This window comes from Triticum aestivum, chromosome 2A (genome assembly GCF_018294505.1).
Source record: "Triticum aestivum cultivar Chinese Spring chromosome 2A, IWGSC CS RefSeq v2.1, whole genome shotgun sequence".
Lineage (NCBI taxonomy): Eukaryota > Viridiplantae > Streptophyta > Magnoliopsida > Poales > Poaceae > Triticum > Triticum aestivum.
The window spans coordinates 758,307,895-758,329,086 of record NC_057797.1 but is presented as its reverse complement, the minus strand read 5'-3'; the positions used below and the strand labels follow the sequence as shown (position 1 = coordinate 758,329,086).

The window sequence follows — 21,192 nt, the reverse complement described above, 5'->3', positions numbered from 1 at the left end:
TTGAGCAGGGACTAGTAACCGTCTTAGACTCAAGACGAAAAGATCCCCAGGACTATGCAGACATGACTCAAATACTCGAGAAGTAAGTTAAATCGATCATTATCCACCATATCAGCAACTTTGTTCATTTCCTGATATATCAAGTAATTGTTTTCTTTGTCCGGCAGGGTTTGGAGAAAATTCACCAGAAAAGCTCCGGGACTGCCGAAGGAGCTGCAATTTAGACACCCGAAAGTAAGTACTATAGTAGCATGTTCCGCGCATCTACTAGTCATTCAAGCGCTAGTTTCATCAATACCATTTGACATTCTTGCTTATCAGTTTGATTGACCTCTATTTCTTGTAAAGTGGTTGTGGCAGGAACAAGGGAATGATTTCTGTGGATACTACGTTTGCGAGTCCATCCGCCACACGACCTGTGAGCGGGGCTACACTGACGAACAATATGAAGTACGTAAATAACAACATTCACAATTTTATTTTATTACCATCATTTGTGTTGAGTTTCATTCATTCATATATATATATATATATATATATATGTGTGTGTGTGTGTGTGTGTGTGTGTGTATTGACCCCCTTCTTTAAATTAGATGTTTCGAAAGCGGGATGAACTCCTAGCACCAGCTCGCATGCGAGCAATTCAAGAGGAATTGGCGGCACTCTTTCTTGACCACGTGATCCCTGAAGACGGAGAATACTATGTGGACCCTGAGTCCGTATGATTATATTTGTAAGAGATAATTATTGTATATATGTAGCCGGTAGTGTCGGATAGATATACGAGAACTTGTTGTTCGACCAATCTCTCGGAGAAGGAGAGGTGGTCGATATCACTTCTCTCTGTATGCATATATGTTCATGACGATCTTCTGTTTCCTTCGTTTGCTTACTAGCTAGCTAGCGTGTCTAGTCCTCTCTATACGTATGTATAGTACGTAGCGTCGACCAAGCACGGACATAAGAGAGGACACTTCTCTCTATTAATTATAGCTAGCTAACACAATATATGAAACACCTAAATTAACCCCCCAAAACCCCCAAACCCCCCCCCCCCTTTAAAAAAAACAAAAATCCCAACCACAGAAATGCTGACGCGTGGATGCCTATTGGTCCCGGTTGATGTCATCAACCGGGATCAAAGGGTCTCCTGCCTGGGCTCCGCGCACAGATCACGTGGAGGCCCATCTGTCCCGGTTCTGGATTGAACCGGGACTAAAGGGACAGGGCATTAGTACCGACCCTTTAGTCCCGGTTCCAAAACCGGCCGGACAAAAGGCCCTTACGAACCGGGACAACAGGCTCTTTTTCTACCAGTGCAGCTATCCCGGGTGGCAGCCAACTATTTTCATACCACAATTCATCTTCAAACGCCTTAACAGGGTACACACCCTGGGAGGGAAATCACGTGTCATCTGAATCAGAACTTCATGTTCGTTCCAAAAATATATGGAAATAGAGCAAAGTATAGAAACAGGAACAAAAAAATTACGGAACATGAAACCGAAGAGTTCCTCGTGGAAACGGAAAAGAAATAGTGTTTTCCGGTGGAACACCAAGGGAAACGAAATTTCATCCGCGTGTGTGAAAGTTTCCTATTTTTGTTGTCCGCATAGCTTACTACGGGAAAATATCTGGTGCACCGGAGCATGTGGTGCTACCGGTGCATCAAACTCACATCATGCTTTTAAAATGTTCAAAAAATTCTGAAATAAATTTAGCACACTCATACAACATTAATGTAGGTTGTCACAAAAATTCAAGTTAAAATTCAAAATATAACTTAAAAACAAAAATGACAAATTCAACACTAAATAGTACATAACATAACTTGGGCTTTAGATTTGACCCATTATCACACCGATGTCAAATTTGTCATTTTTGTAGCTCAAAAAATATTTCAAATTTTTGTACAAATTTTTATGACATTATACATTGATGTTATGTTAACATGGTAGAATTTTTTTCAGATTTTTTTAAACATTCTATGACATCCGGTGCACCGGTAGCACCACAAGTGCAGGTGCACCGGATACATTCCCAGCTTACTACAGCCCAAATCATATATACTTTTGGCCCACCCAATCCTACCACCAAAAAACTGAACACCTGTACTCTCGTGGTCCTCTTCCACATCCCATTCTTGAACAATATACCTCATGCGCAATTTATACCTTATTGTATATCCATGATATATCATAATGACGTAGTCATATTAGCATTTGAGTGTTAGTTTTTCTTGTGCTTTTCTTTATGGTTTAGGAGATTATTTAGTATCGGTGAGCTTTCAATCCTCATGTGTGTCCACACCTTGTTTGATATGCATTGTTTCTAGCAGCTTCCTTATTTTTCTCCCAGTTTATGTCATTTTTCGCTTCTGCTGAAAAACATGTACTCCCTCCATTTGTAAATACAAAACCTTTTAGAAATTTTAATATGGACTACATATAAATATATATAGACATATTTTAGAGTGTAGAATCACTCATTTTACTCCATATGTAGTCAATAATATTCAGTTTTCACCCCTACCTCCTGCCCCCCATACCAAAACGTCAACTCCAAGTCAACAACTTGTCATCACAAGAAGGCAATCATTGAAGATGAGTTCAAAGCCTCCTTTGTAAACTGAACACCTAAATCCTCACATATAGATTTCGTCGGTGGCGACATACCCCACCCGAATTTGAAATACACAGCGAACCACGTTCCCTCGCTCCTGCATCATCTACCATAAAGACGGATACCATGCACGACATTTCAAAGCTTAACAACAACGAGGAGGGGTCGCTCGACTAAGTTAGACCCCACGGCTAGCTGCCTTGGCGGAGCAAATGACGAGACCGTGGAAGCGAAGCGTGAACCCATCCCACAGAGAGCGCAAGCACGAGTCGCGAGGCACGCGCCAGCGCTTGCTCCACAACTCCACAAACCTTGTAAGGATGGATGGCCGGGGGGGGGGGGGGCAGAATTCTTAGGAGCAGTAAAGCCAACGGTAACTCCAAGATCTATACTTCATGTGAGATGAGATGACACTAGCAGTAAAAAAAACTATTCATTTTGTCTACATCCCGCATGCAACAACAAGATCAGTGTGGTCAGGAGACGACTAACAATAGCCTATGGATAAGGTTCTGCCCTCCCTGCCAATGGGGACACCGATCTTGGCGCGCTCTCTTGAACGATTTGCTCAACGATTGGTGCACCACGTGCCAATGGTCCGGCCTCCGGCGTGATTCTAGCTGACACCGACCGACCGATCGATCGAGCACAAGATTTTTGGCAGGCCTCGTGACCGAAAAGACGAAACTAGCTACAGCGGGAGATGGATGGACCCGGCACGTGTTGACGAATCAGGATGTCGCGACGACCGTCGACCTGCCATCGTGCATGCGACCATGTCCGATCCATGTGTCCACTTTCGTCGCCATGCACTGTATCATCTTTCTGCTGCAACGCACTGTGGGCATTTGCAAGTGTCGCGCATGCAGCAGCAGCCTTTCAGGCGCCCCGCAAGGTTGGGTCCATGATGATCGGCGACTACGTGCCGACGTGGACCACAGCTAGCTAGCTACGTGTACCCAAAAAAAGCTAGCTAGCTACGCGGACACCGCGTACGTACTATATATAAGCTGTGACGCACGCCCCAACTTAAGTACACAAGGGGGAAAGCCGAGAGAGCACGGAGCAGAGTCTAGCAGTGCAGACTGCAGAGTACAATGAAGGTGGCGGTGGTCGGCGGCGGGGTGAGCGGGCTGGCGGCGGCGCACGAGCTGCTGCTCGCCGCGAGCGGCGGAGGAGACGGCGTGCGCGTGACCCTGTACGAGCAGGAGGAGAGCCTCGGTGGGCATGCCAGGACGGTGGCCGTCGACGACGGCACCGGACGCGTCCACCTCGACCTCGGATTCATGTGCTTCAACCAGGTCGGTGGTGCATGGTTTGCATTTGCATCCCATATGATTCCGTTATATGCATGATCCAAAAATGATTCCGTCACTAGCTTGAGAAAAAAAAATGTTTTCTCACTTTTTTTGAACTTGTGGCACACTTTATTCAACTTAAATAAGGGATACATCAGAAATAAGTTCAGCTAGAATAAACTGTGGAGGATCATTATCCCACGAGATTACAAAATTAGAATCGTAACAACATCTAGCTAACTTGTGTGCCACTTGATTTGCCCTTCTTGGACAATGAGCATAAGATACTGACCCAATTCTTTGAACTAATATAAAGCAGTCACTTAAAATCGCCGAATAAGGGCTCAGGATGTCCACTTTCCCCTTGCATGCTAAGATAATTTTGTAACGACGTTGGAGCCTCAATGGGACTGGGAGGTTAAATATGAACCTTGCTCCATACCCAGTCGGCAGTGTATGTAGGAGGAAAGTTGCCTCAATTTCTATTTGGCGCCGGTTTATGGAACCGGCGCACACCCCTTCTGTCCTAGGCTTGGCACATTTTTTTTCTCTTTTAAAGATTAAAAATTTGGTGCGCTTGACGTGACATTCAAACTCTAATCCTCATGATTTAGTATCATCCACAGTAAACAACTGGAAAAGTTAACCTGCCGTGCCTTCTTACTTCTTTATTCTTTCTTGTTGTGCGTCCCATGTAAGATAGGTAGCTGCCGGTTTTTTTCTTTTTGTTTCTGGTTTTCCTGAACAGATTTTTGTTCTGTTTTACTAGGATTTTCCTTTTTCTTTTCCTTCAAATGCATCAACTTTTTTTTAAATCGTGAACTGTTCTTAAATTTGTGAACCTTTTCATATATCATTTTTTTCAAATCTGTGAACATTTTCATTTTTTTCTACACTTTTTAATCTCACAAACTTTGTTTCAGATTTCATTTTTTTTGTCAAATCTGTGAACCCTTTCAGTTTTTCTGATAACTTTTTTTGTGAATTTCTTTCAAAACCGCGAAACTTTTTAGTTCTGCTAACTTTTTAGTGGTTTTTTCTTCAAATTTTAAAATTGTAGAAATTAAAAAAAATCCATGTTTGTGAAGTTTTCTCAAATTAGTGAATTATTTTGAACTACCTGATTTGTTAAAATTTCATGAACTTTTTCCTGTTTTCTGCTAACTTTTTTAATGAACCTTTTCAAATTGATGAATTTTTTTTCGAAATTAAAATTTTAAAAAAATTCAAAAACATATTCCACATTTGTGAAGTTTTCTCAAATTTGTGAACTTTATTGAACTACCTGATTTGTTTTTCAAAATTTCATGAACTTTTTCTTGTTTTTTGCTAACTTTTTGAGTGAACTTTTCTAAAATTTCAGTAACTTTTTTCAATCCTCGAATTTGTTTTGCTTTTGCTAATTTTTAGCAAACTTTCCTAAATTTTTTGAAATATTTTGAAATTCATAAACCTTTATAAATATTTTTTTTCAAATTTCAAACCTTTTTTCTCAGACTTTTCATCTTTCATAAGTCAACGGTCAGCTGTCAGGGTCAACCGGTTGACCATGTGAGGGGATGATGGGTGACCCTTTGAAGCGATCGATTGTAGCAATCACTAGCCTTAATGGGCAATAGGCCTGCTAGGCATCACACATGACCACCAGGGAGGGAGCTGATTGGGCGCTTAAGGCGCCAAGCAAGAGATCATTTTCTTACTCCTTGGGTCGCCACCGTGTTTTAAAGTTGTGTTTGGCAAGCACATGCACCACCCCGCACAGATAATCACATGTGAGCCATGATCCTATTAATGGCATCCACCGCCCCACTTTATTCCCCAATACAACCATTTGGATGCCCACACGGCTTCATCCCAAGTATGAAAGGCCGATGATGAGGTGTCCCCATCAACAAAGCCCTAGCTACCTCCTTCCTCATCCCCACCGCCTCCTACACCCCCATCTCCTCCACCGTGCGAGACAGATGCCGCTCGCAAATATACATCTTATTGGCTCAACTTGGTGGCCGAGTGAAACCTGCCGTCCAAGATGCCACACAACGGTGCAAACTCTCCCCGTAGTGGCAGTTGATCTGGCGGCCACAGGGGATCCAACCCCCCTTGTCCGGGTGAAGGAGGAGGATGAGGATGTCGCCCCCCACTAGTCCAAGTGAATGACGACATTCCCATCGAGGCCCAGTCGGAGCTGAAGCCCGAGGACTCGATCCATGCCGTGCTCTGTCTCTCTACCCTCGAAGATCGCACCATGGAGTGTATCCTCTGTGAGTCCGACCCCACACTCACTGTTGAGGAGGAGCAACAGTAGCTCAAGGCTATCGCTCGTGCATGAGTCCGACCCCTATGCCTTTTTCGAGGATCTCTTGTTGTTAGTGAAGGAGGAAGAGGACAACGGCAACAAAGTGGAGGACGACGGTGAGGAGGAGGAGGGCGGCGACTAGACGACACCGTCCAACGACTAGTATATGAAGCACTAGGTAGCAATGCCACTCGAAAAGCGACATTGCTTACTTTGGAAATGTCGTTAAATGGCATTTGAAGTCACTAATTATATGTAAAGCGACACATGTTAACCTTTACTATAATTTTCATTAAGTTATCATGCTGATACATGTGGAGTGTCTGATCTAAGCTTAAATTGCCCAATTTTTTTAAGGAAAATGATAAAGAAATAAAAAGTGAAATGAAGAATGGAGACCGCATTATGATGATTATGTGTCTGCACATAGTGGCCGCTACCTTTATATCCCCATATGGCTGATGGCGATCGTTGATGTGGCAAATCTGCTTGAGTTACTCTTGCTAAGTATGCTGGAACAAACCTATGTAGTTCCCTAGCGAGTGGGAAGATTCTACATCACTATATAGATTTTCCTAGCATAACAGTTTCATTTCCTTTTAAATGTGTCCATGCCTCATAAAAAATGTTTCCATGGATCATCCATCATGACGAGAATGATCACTACTCACTAGGCTTGTAAAGATTTGCTCCGTTATTCACAGGGAAGAAAACATTAGGCTTTTGGAGGAAAAATGAATACTCCAAAAGTACACGAAAACGTTGAATTGTCACGACGAGAATGTTCACAAGGCCTGTGAAAATTGCTCCGTTGTTCGGAGGAAATACTAAAACACTATGCATTTTGAAGGAATAAAGAAAATGCATTTTGAAGGAAGACTGTCTTTTAGTACTCATATTTTTGTATCATGTGCTGGAGAGTGGAGACGCTCTTACCACTCGCTCGGCCATCCGTTGCGTCCTCTGCCGCGGCGGCAACTTCCTCGTCTCCGCGGAGAACGATTTCGACCATCCCCGACAGGGCGGCCCATGACACCTTCGGCTTCCTCCGACGTAGCCTCGGCGCCGCCGCCAAGGCTTCCTTCTTGTAGCCCCCTGCGTTTGCGTACTGCAGCGCCCTGCCACCGTCGTTTGAAGCTGGCCCTCCGAGACAGCGGGGAGCCTCGGCCGTGAGCTCGCGTCGCCATTATCGAGTAGCCATGCAAGGTCAGGCAATCCAGGCTTGATCTCCACCCCCCACCCCCACGCTATATTGTACTGGTGCTGTTCGTGCCTACCTGCTCGTGTCGCACGGAAGGTGCTCGGTGGAATGCCTCTAAGCACAAAACTCATGTTTGCATTATCATCATCATCGTTTGGTGTCTGATTCCACGTGCTCATAGCTCAAATGGAGAATTTCGGGTGTGGATTTGTGTTTGTGCTTTGAGGTGGTGCACTGTTTGTAGTAAAATGTGCAAATTGATGCAATACTAGCTTAGGTATTAGGGTGGCATGAAATTTAGTTCGGAAAGACAACTGTGTTCAAACAGTCGCCCGACGAAAGATTACCATTCAGCTTGACTAACTCAATCATTTTCAACGGGTTTATGTCAGTTTGGAGATTAGTTACCACCATCGCACTTGAACATACAATGGCTTCCTAGTTAAAAAATCGAGACTCAGCCGATTCCTGGTTACGCTGACTTCATCGTTCAGAGTCATGCATGATAAAAAATGATTCTGTTACTACTTCAAGAAAACTGTATCGCCAACCGTGATTAGGTTCTGAACTTATGTCCATCTATACAAAATCACTTCCCTAGCGAGTGGGAAGATTCTACGACACTAGTTTCTTCTAGCATAACTGTTTCATTATGGTTCACCTGGCTGGATTTTCGAAAAGTACACAGAAACGTTGGGCTGTTTCACTGAGAACAGTCGTGGTGCCAGAAATTCAGTCTTGTGTATTCAATTTGAAGTTTTGTAGTCAAATAAATGAATTCCTATTATTATTTTGCAAGATTTGTACATGTATATATTGATTTTACCAAATGCTGGGTAGTCAATTGAGTACCCAACATAAATGTAGCTTGGCCACTGAACGAGAATCCTTATAAGGCTTGTGAAGATTGCTCTGTTGTTCAGAGGGAAGAACACATTATGTTCTTTTTTGGAGGAATAAGGAAAATTTCGAAACGTATCGCACTAAAATTTGATAAAAAGTTATTCCTTACTGAATGTTGTCTGAATGTGTGTGGTGGTGTGAGTGTGTGTGTGCATCTAAATGTTTTACTTAGAGTTCAGAGGTAGAAAGTTTTGCCACATAGAGCATTAACCAATGGTGGGAAGTTTTCCTTGCAGTATCTGGCTTGATATCAGCAATCTGAGTCTTATTTACGTCTGATAATTGAATGCTAATCTCAGAATTATGATTCATGTCCATTTAGTGTGTGCGCTCATGTGTTGTTTATCCTTCGAAAGGAGCCACATTGACTGCCTAAGAGACCTATTGTTATGTTTTTATATAGTACTCCCTCCGTCCCATAATATAAGAACGTTTTTTACACTAGTGTAGTGTTAAAAACGCTCTTATATTAACGTGCATGGTATCTTGATTGATATTTTTCTTTTACTGTACAGACCCGCAAAAAAAGATTAATAGTACAGGACTTCCTAACCCCTGGACTGAACTTGGAAAATCTTTGTAAACCTATATTACAAGATACTATATTTTGTTCCTCACTAAGATTTGTATGTGCTATATGCGTCAATGTAGGTAACATATCTCCACATGATGGAACAGTTAGAAGGGCTCGGGGTGGAGATGGAGAGATCAGACATGTCTTTCTCAGTGAGCACACAATTGAAAGGCGGTAGCAGAGGATGTGAGTGGGGCAATGGCAACGGTATCCCGGGCCTCTTGGCACAAAAGACCAACATACTGAAACCCAGTTTTTGGCGCATGGTCCGTGAGATAATCAAGTTCAAGAATGATGCTCTGACGTAAGCAGTCTAGTCCCTCAGTTCTCATGTGCATATGTTATACTTTCGTTTGTAGCTGGATGCCTTGTGTTTATACTATATGATGATAGTTAATTCGCCGATGTGATCTTTGAAATGAAGGTACCTGGAGGACCATGAACACAACCCTGATCTGGACCATAATGAGACATTGGGGCAGTTCATTCAGTCGCACGGATATTCCCCATCGTTTCAAGAGGCTTATCTTGTACTCCCTCCGTTCCGAATTACTTGTCTTGGATTTGTCTAGATACGGATGTATCTAGACTTATTTTAGTGCTAGATACCTCCGTATCTAGATAAATCTAAGACAAGTAATTCGGAACGGAGGGAGTACTTCTATCTAATCTACTTGCTTATGTCATCTTTTAGTTTATCCAGCAACCCTTCGTTTGGCAAAATCTCACATCAGAATTCTGTATTCAATTCTGCTTTTGAATAGTCATGTAAAACTGTGAAGATAAACTACAATCTTCAAATAAGTACAAAAAAATTAGATGAAATTTTCAAGTTATAACTAAAATCTGGGCCTAGTCCTCAATGGCTAGTTTTCACACCAACATGGGTGCAGGGGCGGTAAGGCTGGTTATTAGCTTGTAGAAATTTTCTTGTGAGTATTACCGTGGAAAAAGAACAGAAAATTTGTGAGTATGCACACATTGTGTTGTGATTAGGACTGCGTGTTTAATTATCTATGCAGTTTTGAGTTAGTGACACGAAAATATACATTTGGTGCAGATTCCAGTCTGCACAGGCATGTGGTCATGTTCACCACAAGACGTTTTGAGCCTGTCTGCTTTCTTCGTGCTGTCATTTTGCCGAAACAATGACCTTCTTCAGGTGCCTAGCTACTTCGTATGCATGCTCCTTTCCCATTGCATTTGTCTTTGTGCATTTGAAAGCTGATTAAATCGCTCCACTCAGCTGTTTCGTCACACCCAGTTGCCCACTGTCAAGCCTCGTTCACAGTCCTATGTAAACAAGGTATGCATTGCGATCCATCAGCCTCAAAAGAGGTAGCACATTTGTACTGTAGTTGTTACACTTCTTAGGCTTTAGCTGCAGTCAAATGTAGGGACTGAACAATGCGACTATTGCAGGTAAAAGGAGAATTGGAAAGCATGGGCTGTCTAATCAAAACCAGCTGCCGGGTGAAATCTGTTTCAAGTCTTGATGGAGGTACATATATGCGTTATTGTTTATTGATTGCCTGTACAAACATTTAGTCATCATATACATGATTGATTCACTGGCTGAAACAATCCTCTGTTTTGGCACTGGTAGCAGCTGGCTACAGAGTCTTGGAGAATGATGGTTCAGAGGAAACATTCGACAGTGTCATCCTTGGGGTCCATGCACCTAATGCTCTGAAATTATTAGGAGCTGAAGCTACACATCAGGAACTGAGAATTCTAGGTGCTTGTCAGTATGTCCAAAGGTGAAGGCTGCCTACTGTTTCTAAATGAACACATATATAAAGTTTGATCTACTGAATGTCTGACATGTTTATGTTTCAGGGATATATACCTCCACTGCGATCAAAATCTGATGCCCCAAAATCCATCGGCATGGAGTGCCTGGAATTTCCTGGGGACAACTAGCAGGGGCTTTTCTGTAACTTACTGGCTAAACCAAATTCAGGTAAATTCTTTGTTTTTCATATGCATAGTTTGGTACAATGAATTAATTTTATTGATGACACATTTGTTGACAAAATGGCCCTGCCCTGCCTTTTTTACGACACTGAAACCATTTTGTACGTGTTAGAAGTCCTTAGGACTAGGCATGCCTCCCCAGCAAAAAGAAAAGGAACCAAAGGATAAAAAATAAAGATGTTTCATCACGTTAGAACACACTGTAGAGGAGGCTCACAGAATAACAGCAAAATGGAAGCTTCAGCCTAACCTCAGCAGCATGAATGGATTACATAATTATTAACTGTGTTTTTTTTTTTTGCTTTTCTAGAAAATCGGATCTGTCAGGCCTTTCCTGGTGACACTCAATCCCCCTGGTGTTCCGGATCATGTACTGCTTAAATGGAATACAAGCCTCCCTGTTCCATCTGTGGCCGCGGCGAAGGCTTATCTTCAGCTTGATCAGATCCAGGGAAAGAGAGGAATATGGTTCTGTGGGGCATATCAAGGTAACCTGTTTCATGAATTGCAGTTTGTAGATAGCTTGTTCATTACAACCTGCATGTGGATGTACGATAGACTTTCACTACATTAAAGTTAGGTGTGAAATGATGTGAAAAGCATTCGATCTCAAATGTCTGTTCTGCCTTGGATCGCAGGTCATGGATTCCATGAAGACGGATTGATGGTATTTGCATGCACAACCTGTCCATTTCCCCTTAGAGTTAGGCATCGTGCATAGTGAACCGTACTATGATGATAAAAACAAAAGGGATGGGAGGAACTGTGATTAGATTGTCACTAGTTTATTATTCCCATTGCTTAGTGATCAAAAAGTATGATGCTGTCCCTGTTTAGAGACATGATTTTCTAGCCCCTAAGCAACTAAACTCTAACAAAGGTATTAATCCTATCATAACCACAAGTAACCATATCCTTGCTTACCTTTAGTTGGCTTAAGGCCCAAGCTACTAGATTTCCATGCTTCTCCTTTATTCATCTATTGGGACTGTATACACCACCCTGGCATATACGCTTTTAGTTTCAATCGCATAATGAGAATGCATTTGACATGAACTAGTTATGTGAGGTCCATTTCTGTTGGTCATATTGAATCAACAGGCTGGGAAAGCAGCAGCTCAAGGTTTGCTTGGAAAGAAATGCGAGCTTCTGTTGTACCCAAAGCAGATCATTCCATCATGGACCGTGGCTGGGGCACGCCTTGCATTTACAAGATTTTTCATGCAATACGTATCTATCGGTAACTTGATGTGAGTCCTTGCATGAGTCAATATGATATGCGACGCCTAATTATGATTATTTTTCACCTTAATAATTTTTGTACAGATTTGTTGAAGCGGGAGGTAGTGTGTTCAGCTTTGGTAAAGCTTGCAACAAATGCCCTGTAAAATCTGTTGTGCGAGTTCATGACCCCTTGTTCTATTGGAAGGTTATCTTCCCTTCTTTTTTCTGCCTACACATGCATCTTTACTTTTTTTTTTCTGATTGGTCATTTATGCATAATTCTTAATTTCTTATAAGCTCCACTGCAATTGCTTTAGCCAACCTTCTCATTTCAAGTGCTTGTGTTTATCCTAGCTCTCTCACGGCTTTCAGGCTACAACAGAAGGAGAGATTGGCTTAGGAGAAGCCTATATTAACGGCTATTTCTCTTGTCTTGACAAGAGAGAAGGCCTTCTGAATCTTATCCTGGTAAAACTATATCATAGCCCATGAGCTTATTGGTAGAGGTATTTCTTCATTCCAGATCAAATCCATGATCCATTTCTTCACAGATTCTCATTGCTAACAGAGACGAGCGTAAGAGCCGCGGCATTGCCAGAAAAAGGTTCTGAAACCTTCAATTGTCCACTATGTTCCCATCCTCTTTTTTTTTATATATAAAAACAAATTAAAACCTATGAATCTATGAGTGTGACTGATCAGGTACACACAATTGTTTGGTTTGCAGGCGTTGGGGCTCACCCTTGCATGTAATAGCTCGGTTGTCATATGCTAAATACGTTTTGCGCCACGCCTCAAGGAAGAACACCGCAGCACAAACTCGTCGAAACATCTCTCAGCATTATGATCTTGTCAGTCCTCATGTCTCTTCTTTTGTTATTGAGATAACTAGCTGCTTAGGTCAATTTGTAATACTCCCTCTGATCCATACTAATTGTCGCTGATTTAGTACAACGTATGGATTGGAGGGAGTACCAGAATTATTGCAAATCTTATCGAGTTGAAATTTTTGTGTTCCAAACCTTATCAAAAGGATTTTTATAATTAATTACTTTCCATATATCTATAATAACATACTCCCTCCATCCCATGACATAAGAGCATTTTTGACACTACACTAGTACTAATAGTTCTATCTTAGTACAAAATTGAGTCACTTATTTTGGGACGGAGGTAGTATGTGCACAGAGTAGTAATGTCAAAAAAGCTCTTATATTATGGGACAGAGGGAGTACCAAATAGTACTAATAGTCTATCTTTCTTCTTATATATGTGTACAGAGTAATGATTTCTTCTCGCTTTTTCTGGATAAATCGATGACTTACTCTTGTGCAGTTTTCAAGGTTTGTAAATCTTGTGATTTTTTCCGCAGCTTGTAAATTTTGTAGGGCAATTTTATTAATTCATGGACTGAAATTAATTGATAGATGGAGAACGAAAGCTTAGAAGCAGCCCAGCAACGTAAACTGAGCCTTCTAATCGACAAGGTAATACTTGCATATCTCCAGAGATTGTGTCATTAGATTGATTACTAGTTAAACAATGTTGTGAACATGATCTGATGGTACTTCAATCTTGCAAAATATATATTTGACAAAGGCTAAAGTTGAGAGGGAGCATCATGTTCTTGACATCGGTAGCGGCTGGGGAAGTTTAGCAATACAAATGGTTAAGCAAACTGGTTGCAAATACACTGGAGTTACTTTGTCAGAGGAGCAGCTTAAATACGCCGAGAGTAAAGTAAGAGAAGCTGGCCTAGAGGTTAGTTCTATGTTACTTCCTCCTTTACTCAATACCTGTCTAGTTTACAAGCTTATCAGCAATTACCATTCCACTATATCTGTTCATTGAGAAAGTGTCGTGTGAATATTTTAGCATTTTTATCCTCTATACCTCCACTCTTTCGTGTAACTCATGATATAAAGATGCGAGAGTGAATACGTACTCCCTCCGTCCGGAAATACTTGTCATCAAAATGAATAAAAAGGGATGTATCTAGATGTATATTAGTTCTAGATACATCCTTTTTTATCCATTTTTATGACAAGTATTTTCGGACGGAGGGAGTAATTTGATAGGGGCAAGCATGGTCCCATTTTTCCATTAACTAGATTTAGTCTGTGTTCCCATTGAATTTTTTTTTTGAAACAACGACCTCTCTCGTCGATTTCCATCAGGGAAACCGCCCAGACCACATAGCTACAGCTATATAAGCTAAAACTAAACAAAGCAGCATAAAGCAGTTCGCAAAACCAACTCTTTTTTACAGCTTAATAAACAACTACTTGTTACAGAGCCTGGAACACAGGAACCAACAGCCCAAACCAATTCTCAATCAAGCAATTCCATTAGTTTGTTAACCCGCCAACCATCAGCGCCTACCCATGTATTCTCGCGTAACCTTCTTTGACCCCCAGCTTTACCGTCAATACCCCATCTTCAAGATTTCTTCGATCTTGTTATTTTTACAAAATAGCCCAAGCATCAAGGTTGTTGCTTAGGCTGAAAATCACCATAGCTAGATCACTAGGTTATTTCTGTTTGAAGAAAGCTGTGTTTCTAGTCTCCAAATTGTCCAACATATTGCTGCTCCCCCACAAAGTACCAGTTTGCGCTGGGACACTGGAAATGTATCAATCCACCCACCAATTAGATCCTCAGTATTGTTAGGGGGTCTAACGAGGTCAAAGGCACAAAGGATCACTTGCTATATCAACTTATCTAAACAGCAAAAAACATCAGGTGATTAACAGTTTTTGTATCAACAGAAACACAATTGATCATTTGCTCTCCATCCTCCCTTAAGTAGTTTATCCTTGGTTAGAATACTACTCCCTCCGTTCCTAAATATAGGTCTTTATAGAGATTCCACTATGGACTACATACGGAGGAAAATGAGTGAATCTATACTCTAAAATGCATCTATATACATCCGTATGTGGTCCGTAGTGGAATCTCTACAAAGACTTATATTTAGGAACGGAGGGAGTATTTTTTAGCATCAACCATAAGAGATCTTGATGTTAAGAGAAAATTTCAATTTCCAAACGAATCTATAACTCAAAATCTCCACTGATCTAAGCTGCATGTACAAATTCCTAACTGTGAACTTGTTTTGATTGCCACCCCTTAGGTCCATCCCCAATAACCCTCACAGCAGATTTTTCAAGATATGATTAACCTTCATTAGACTTCGCCATAACTGAGAGCCACCAGAGCCACTCCTCACCCGTGACAACATTTGATTCTCGAGTTATTTCCTGGACAACATTGATTAACCTTCAGTATTGTCCAGTTTCCGCAGCCACTTGCACAAAAGGCTTTGATTCATTGATGTCAAATCCATAATTCCTAGTCCAGCACACCCTTTTGGCATACATATTGTAGGCTAATTCACCAAATATAGTAATTCGTTCTCTTGATAACTCCTGTGGGGGGCTCAAAGAAAGAAAGCATGCATGAAGACACAATGTCCGTACATGTATTTGTAAGCTTAGCTCTACCCCCAATAGATAGTATGCTGCCTTTCTAGCCCACAAGCTTCTTCTCCACTTTTTCCTCTATTGGTTTCCATAAGCTATTGCTTAACTCTTCTCATCAATAGGTATTATCGTAAACCTAGATAACGTAAAGGAAGTTCACCCACATTGCACGTAATTAAAGATTTCACTTCATTTTTTTTTCTTTCCACAAGCATCCCCCAGGCAATAAATTTCACTTTATGCAGATTTTAACAACGGAAATGAAAACACGATAATCACTATATCACTAGCACCTGTGACAAATACTCCCTCCATTCCTAAATATAAGACTTTCTAGAGATTCTACTAAGGACTACATACGGAGCAAGATGAGTGAATCTACACTCTAAAGTACGTCCATATACATCCGTATGTAGTTCGCATTGAAATCTTTAAAAAGACTTATATTTAGGAACGGGTGGTGTATTATTTTAAGCCTTAGCCTATTAATTGGATCTGACAAACATCATTTTAAGTATACAGTGTATTTTTTAGGGCTTCTCTCTTCATGGCCAGCTCAATCCCCTCAGCATCTTCTTGGCCTTTTATCCTATCACATCTCCTAACCTTAGCACTGGAAGACCTAGTCTCTCAGCATTAGTTAGTTTCAGCTCCATGTTTTCATTGTCGTTCTTAATGCTCACATTTTCATCAAAAACATTTTTGTTTTCGTCCAAAAGGATTCTTGGGATTCTTCCAGTTCCTCTTCTTGTGAAAAATGTACTCTGTCTTGACTCCCTTCTCTCGAAACAGGCTTTCGCCCTGCTTCTTGACTCCCTTCAAAAACTGTTCATTGTTCATCATCATCTCGTCATGCTTCCTCTTTATCTCCACCAGTTTCTTCTTCCATATCCTTTTCCTTGTCAGCAAGCCTATCCAACACTGTCAAGTTCTCTGCTTCCTGGATCTTATGCCCCATGACTTTGATCTTTCTCAGCCTGAGTGTTGAAAACATAGCAATTTTCAGAGCAGCACTCTCTAGCTTAGGCATAACCATAGTTTCCATCTCGTTTAAAATAAATGCTAGGAAATCATCAGTGATAGAAGCTTTCCCTTATACGCTCATTGCTTCTCTCTGCCTTGCGCATTTTTTGTACTCTCTGTTTAGTGCTTAGGATTATCAGTGGCCCACATGTATCCAGATTTAGAGTACCATGCTCAACAATTGACTCTATTGAAAGGTTTCACTCTGAACTCCAGCATAGGTGGAATTTTGTTGACATTTTTAACATTCAGTTTGAACCTGACAAAATTGAGGTTCTCCAACGACGGCTATTCACTGTGTACACTGCCCCAATGAAAGATCCAATCTCATGTATCCTCTTGTAGTGTCTCATCTCTTTTGGGACTCTATCTACCAGCGCCCAGATTGTGTGCAGATTCCCCTTAGGTTTCACCATTGTCACAACTCACAAGTCACAACTCTCACCTTTATATACGCATGGCAGCCTTTCAGTTTGAAATTCTCAAAATAAGGCAGCTTCTGATCCACCAAAAGCGGTTGGGATTCATGGCGTCTCCACCCTTTGCTGTCCACTCGGATCACATCCACTACCACCGACACTGTCATTGCGACCTCCATGCTTGTCACAACAACCACGCTCTTCACGACAACATTGTTCCTTTTCCAAACCCCCTCCATATTTTCTTGACCTTTGCCTGCCATTCACTTGCAACGAGTACCACGGTGCCTTCCGATGCGCAGGGACCAACAATGCCTCCTTGTAGGACTGAAATCATGAGTCCTAGCTCTCACTACCTCCCTATCTACTCCGTCGACGACGCTGCCTCGGTCACCATCGACGTGGTTTGGGTTCTCGAGAATGGGATAGGATAGATTGAGTGAGCAGCTAGCGCATATAACCTTGGGCCCAGCCAGCCCACTCGAAACAAAATTGTATTACCCCACACGCCCGGCAGTTTCATAGTTTGGGTTTGACTTATTTGCGCTCCACATCTCTAAGTTATGGCTTCGCCACTATGTGCTAGTATTCAATGCGTTTGTGGAATTTGGCGCGAAGAGTTGTTGATTAATTAGGAACCAAATTTTAGTTAATCAAGATTTCTCTAAGTATTTGGATTGAACGGAGTCAAATTTACTCCAAATATCTCCCGTGAAAGAGAAATATAATTCGAGAATGGCACATGGAAATAATGGACGTGCACAATAGACATCATGGAAATGGTGCATTATACGGATCCAAACACGTTACCGTTTTGGAATCTTTTTCATCACTACGGAAAACAGTTTTTTCATGGGCTTCCTAGGCGGCGGGTCATGTTGGGCCTTGAAAGCTTACATGGTGATCGATCTAGTAACTTTACGTCTTATGCTAAAAAAGGCAACTTTATATCTCCCCTAAAAACAAACTAATTTAATTTCTAGGCTGTTAAAATTTGCGTAATTATGCTGGTCTACGTCATAAACAGTCAGTTTTTTTAGATTATCTAGCACACCATTTTTTTTCTGGTTAGCCTGTTGTGTTTTTTTAATATATCGATAGACGTGCACAGAGAATTTGTATTTTTTTGTCCCCAGCTTCGGCAGGTGAAATCCTAACTAACAATTCTACTATCTATTGCTTTTAATTTTTAGGACCACATAACTTTTCTGTTGTGTGACTATCGCCTAATACCACCTTACAAGTATGATGCGATCATAAGCTGGTAAGTACTACTATATTACGGATGCGTTCTGTAACTTTGATACCACCTGTGTGCGTGGTTATACTTACGTATTCCTCTGGTGTGAATCAGTGGGATGATCGAACATGTTGGCCATGAATACATGGACGAATTTTTTGCCTGCTGCGAGTCTTACTTGGCTGAAGATGGCATATTGGTCCTCCAGGTTAGTGCATCAACAACTAAGTATATTTCGAAGCGATTTCACGGCTAAATTCCAATATCATCAAGAACCACAACTAAGTAGTATATGCCTTACTTTTGGTGCATAAGAACAAGTATTAAGCCTTATTCTTTTGAATTTGGCAGAAAGCCAAATGAAAGATACTCCTTACTATATATATATATATATATATATATATATATATATATATATAGCAAGACCTTAGGTCTACACGATCATGAACTAAGCATTATACATGTGTGTTTAGTTCATCTCAATTGCAGAGGAACGATACGAGCAATACAGAAGAAGGCCACACTTCGTCAAAGAATACATATTCCCTGGCGGTTGCATTCCTTCTTTGGCCCGTGTAATGTCTGCCATGACCACGTCATCAAGGTTCAGGTACGTTTTACATCAATTGATCGATGGTTGGTTAGTTACTTCATGGTCATGGATGGATCTCCATCCATTAAACCCTACCTAATCTTGTTGCGCACTGGGTACAGCATAGAGCATGTCGAGAATATTGGGCCCAATTACTACACAACTCTGATGCACTGGAGGGACAACTTCATGGCCAACAAAGAGTAAGTATCACTTGTCATTCACTGTAGAAGAATGCTGCTGTGACGATATATACATATATTGTTACAGTTGGTTGCTCAGTTAGTATTAATTTCTTACTGCTTTCGTTTTCTTGCAGTCAAGTTTTGGAACTGGGCTTTGATGAGAAGTTCATCCTTATATGGGAGTTTTACCTCATATACTCTGCGGCTGGTTTCAAGTCACGAGCAGTTGGAGATTACCAGGTATGTATTAATGTATATGTCCATGCTCTCTCTATATATTTACCTATGTTATTTCCACTGAAAAAAAATAGCGCACTATAGTGTGGAGAATTGTCTCGCTAAATTGGTCAGTGTACAATGTCTTGCTAATAGCACGCTAATAGCATATTCTCAGAGGCGGCGCTATTTTGTATAGCGTGCTATTTTTTTTCTTTGGTTATTTCCAGACAAAAGGAAGTCATATACTCCCTCGGATCTTAAAAATATGACTGGAAATCAGCAGGGTCTCCAAATACAGCGACCATTTATTTTCAGTGCAATAAATGATGAAATTAATAAAATTTTAAATGGTGACAGTGTTTTCTTGGGAGGACCTAAATATGTGATTTTTCACATATCAAAGTAAAATATTAGTGGTAAAAGTTTCAAGACATTGCCAAAATAATTATGTCCGAGCCTTCACCTTCCAGGCACTGATTGTGATGTCTGACTGTCTGACATATATATACTGCATGCAGGTTGTTTTCTCTCGCCCAGGCAACCGTCGGCTAGGCATGCCTTGATGGCTGGCTAAAGGCAACTTATCCTTCTCCATTAATAAGTCAGCCCTGGAATGGTCGCTCATACGGGCAGCCTAATCAGGTGGTTTGGTGATCTATCTTCTTGTTTTAATCATGGAATGTTTAGTTTTCATGGTAGTGTATTATCTACCAATAAACTTGCATGTGTATGCAAGTGCTACATTAGCCTGGTTACTAGAATTTGAGAATTGTATTAGAAAAAGTTGATGTCCTTGATTGTAGTTTTCGATCTTTTCCGTGTTTGACATTTGTGATGTTGGTTATGGGAGAGAATGGATGTTTCTAATTACCATGTTCTACCACTAGCTCATGAAGATACTTTGTTATGCTTATGGGGTACCACATGCATGTTTTTTTAGACAGAATGCCCCAAAGAGTCACCGACCAAGAGTGCAAAGAATTGCTCACACCATACATAACACTGGGATGGCCAGTGGTTACAAGCGCATAAGAAAAGAAACAACAAAAGGACTTAAGATAGATTAGGAGCAATTAAGCAGATTGGCAATCCGCGTGCTTTCTTGATCCTTCATCCCAATGGTGATCACTTTGCTCTTTAGGAAATTGATCTTAAGCCCTGACAAGATCTCAAAAGCGAGAAGCAGTAACTTGATGGATGTTTCTAATTACCATGTTCTACCACTAGCTCATGAAGATAGTTTGTTATGCTTATATATGGGGTACCACATGCATGTTTTTTTAGATAGAATGCCCCATACACCATACAAGAAAAAGAAAAGAAACCAGATAGATCAAAAGAAAACATGCATGAATTGCTCACACCATACATAACACTGGAATGACCAGTGGTTACAAGCACATAAGAAAAGAAACAACAAAAGGAGCACATAAGTGGTGGTTCTATCATTCTATGCATTTAACTTGCATCTACCGCAGATAGATCAAATCAGGTGCAGTGACACATTACAACTACCACTGCAACTTAAGGAGTTGGCCTAATCTGACCATCCAAAACATGCAGCCAAGGGCTACGATATGCACGCTTCATTGCCATCCCCAAACGGACGAAATTCGGACAAAACGGATGTCCGTTTGAAGTCGTGCCTTATGGAGTCGGCCTAAAAACTAGAGTAGTCTGGTTCTGATCTATCTACACGCGCTCCCTTCAATGCTCGACGATTGGTGTATCATGTGCCTTGCATGAGCAACCTCGTCGGTTTTCACTCCAGCCACGACTTCCGCGATGCATCGACCGTTATGACTGAGGGGGATGTCCGCCGTTTACCTTCGGATTCTTCTCTATTCTCACCGTTTGCGTCACTACCGTTGTGACTGTGGGGGATGTTGAGTATCGTGATTAGTTAGAAAAGATAGGATACCGTAGGATTTATTCTG

At 41.2% G+C, this 21,192-nt stretch overlaps 1 protein-coding gene across 2 annotated transcripts; it reads left to right on the top strand.

Annotated features, from left to right (window-relative positions):
• Nucleotides 1-3,645: 3,645 nt before the first annotated feature.
• On the top strand, nucleotides 3,646-20,133 carry LOC123190956 (uncharacterized). 2 transcript variants are annotated; one of them, XM_044603682.1, is made up of 24 exons: nucleotides 3,646-3,923; nucleotides 8,972-9,198; nucleotides 9,319-9,424; nucleotides 9,955-10,056; nucleotides 10,141-10,200; nucleotides 10,317-10,395; nucleotides 10,504-10,654; nucleotides 10,734-10,857; nucleotides 11,182-11,359; nucleotides 11,510-11,538; nucleotides 11,973-12,121; nucleotides 12,198-12,300; nucleotides 12,468-12,563; nucleotides 12,647-12,699; nucleotides 12,823-12,946; nucleotides 13,376-13,438; nucleotides 13,523-13,582; nucleotides 13,695-13,856; nucleotides 18,213-18,283; nucleotides 18,374-18,467; nucleotides 18,733-18,869; nucleotides 18,974-19,054; nucleotides 19,171-19,276; nucleotides 19,774-20,133. In XM_044603682.1, the coding sequence occupies exons 1-24, from the start codon at nucleotides 3,720-3,722 to the stop codon at nucleotides 19,816-19,818; spliced, it is 2,604 nt and encodes an 867-aa protein (XP_044459617.1). In that variant the 5' UTR covers nucleotides 3,646-3,719; the 3' UTR covers nucleotides 19,819-20,133. The 2 variants fall into 2 exon arrangements, with proteins under 2 accessions (XP_044459617.1, XP_044459616.1); XM_044603681.1 differs by having other exon boundaries at nucleotides 10,501-10,654; nucleotides 12,450-12,563.
• The last annotated feature ends 1,059 nt before the right edge of the window (nucleotides 20,134-21,192 follow it).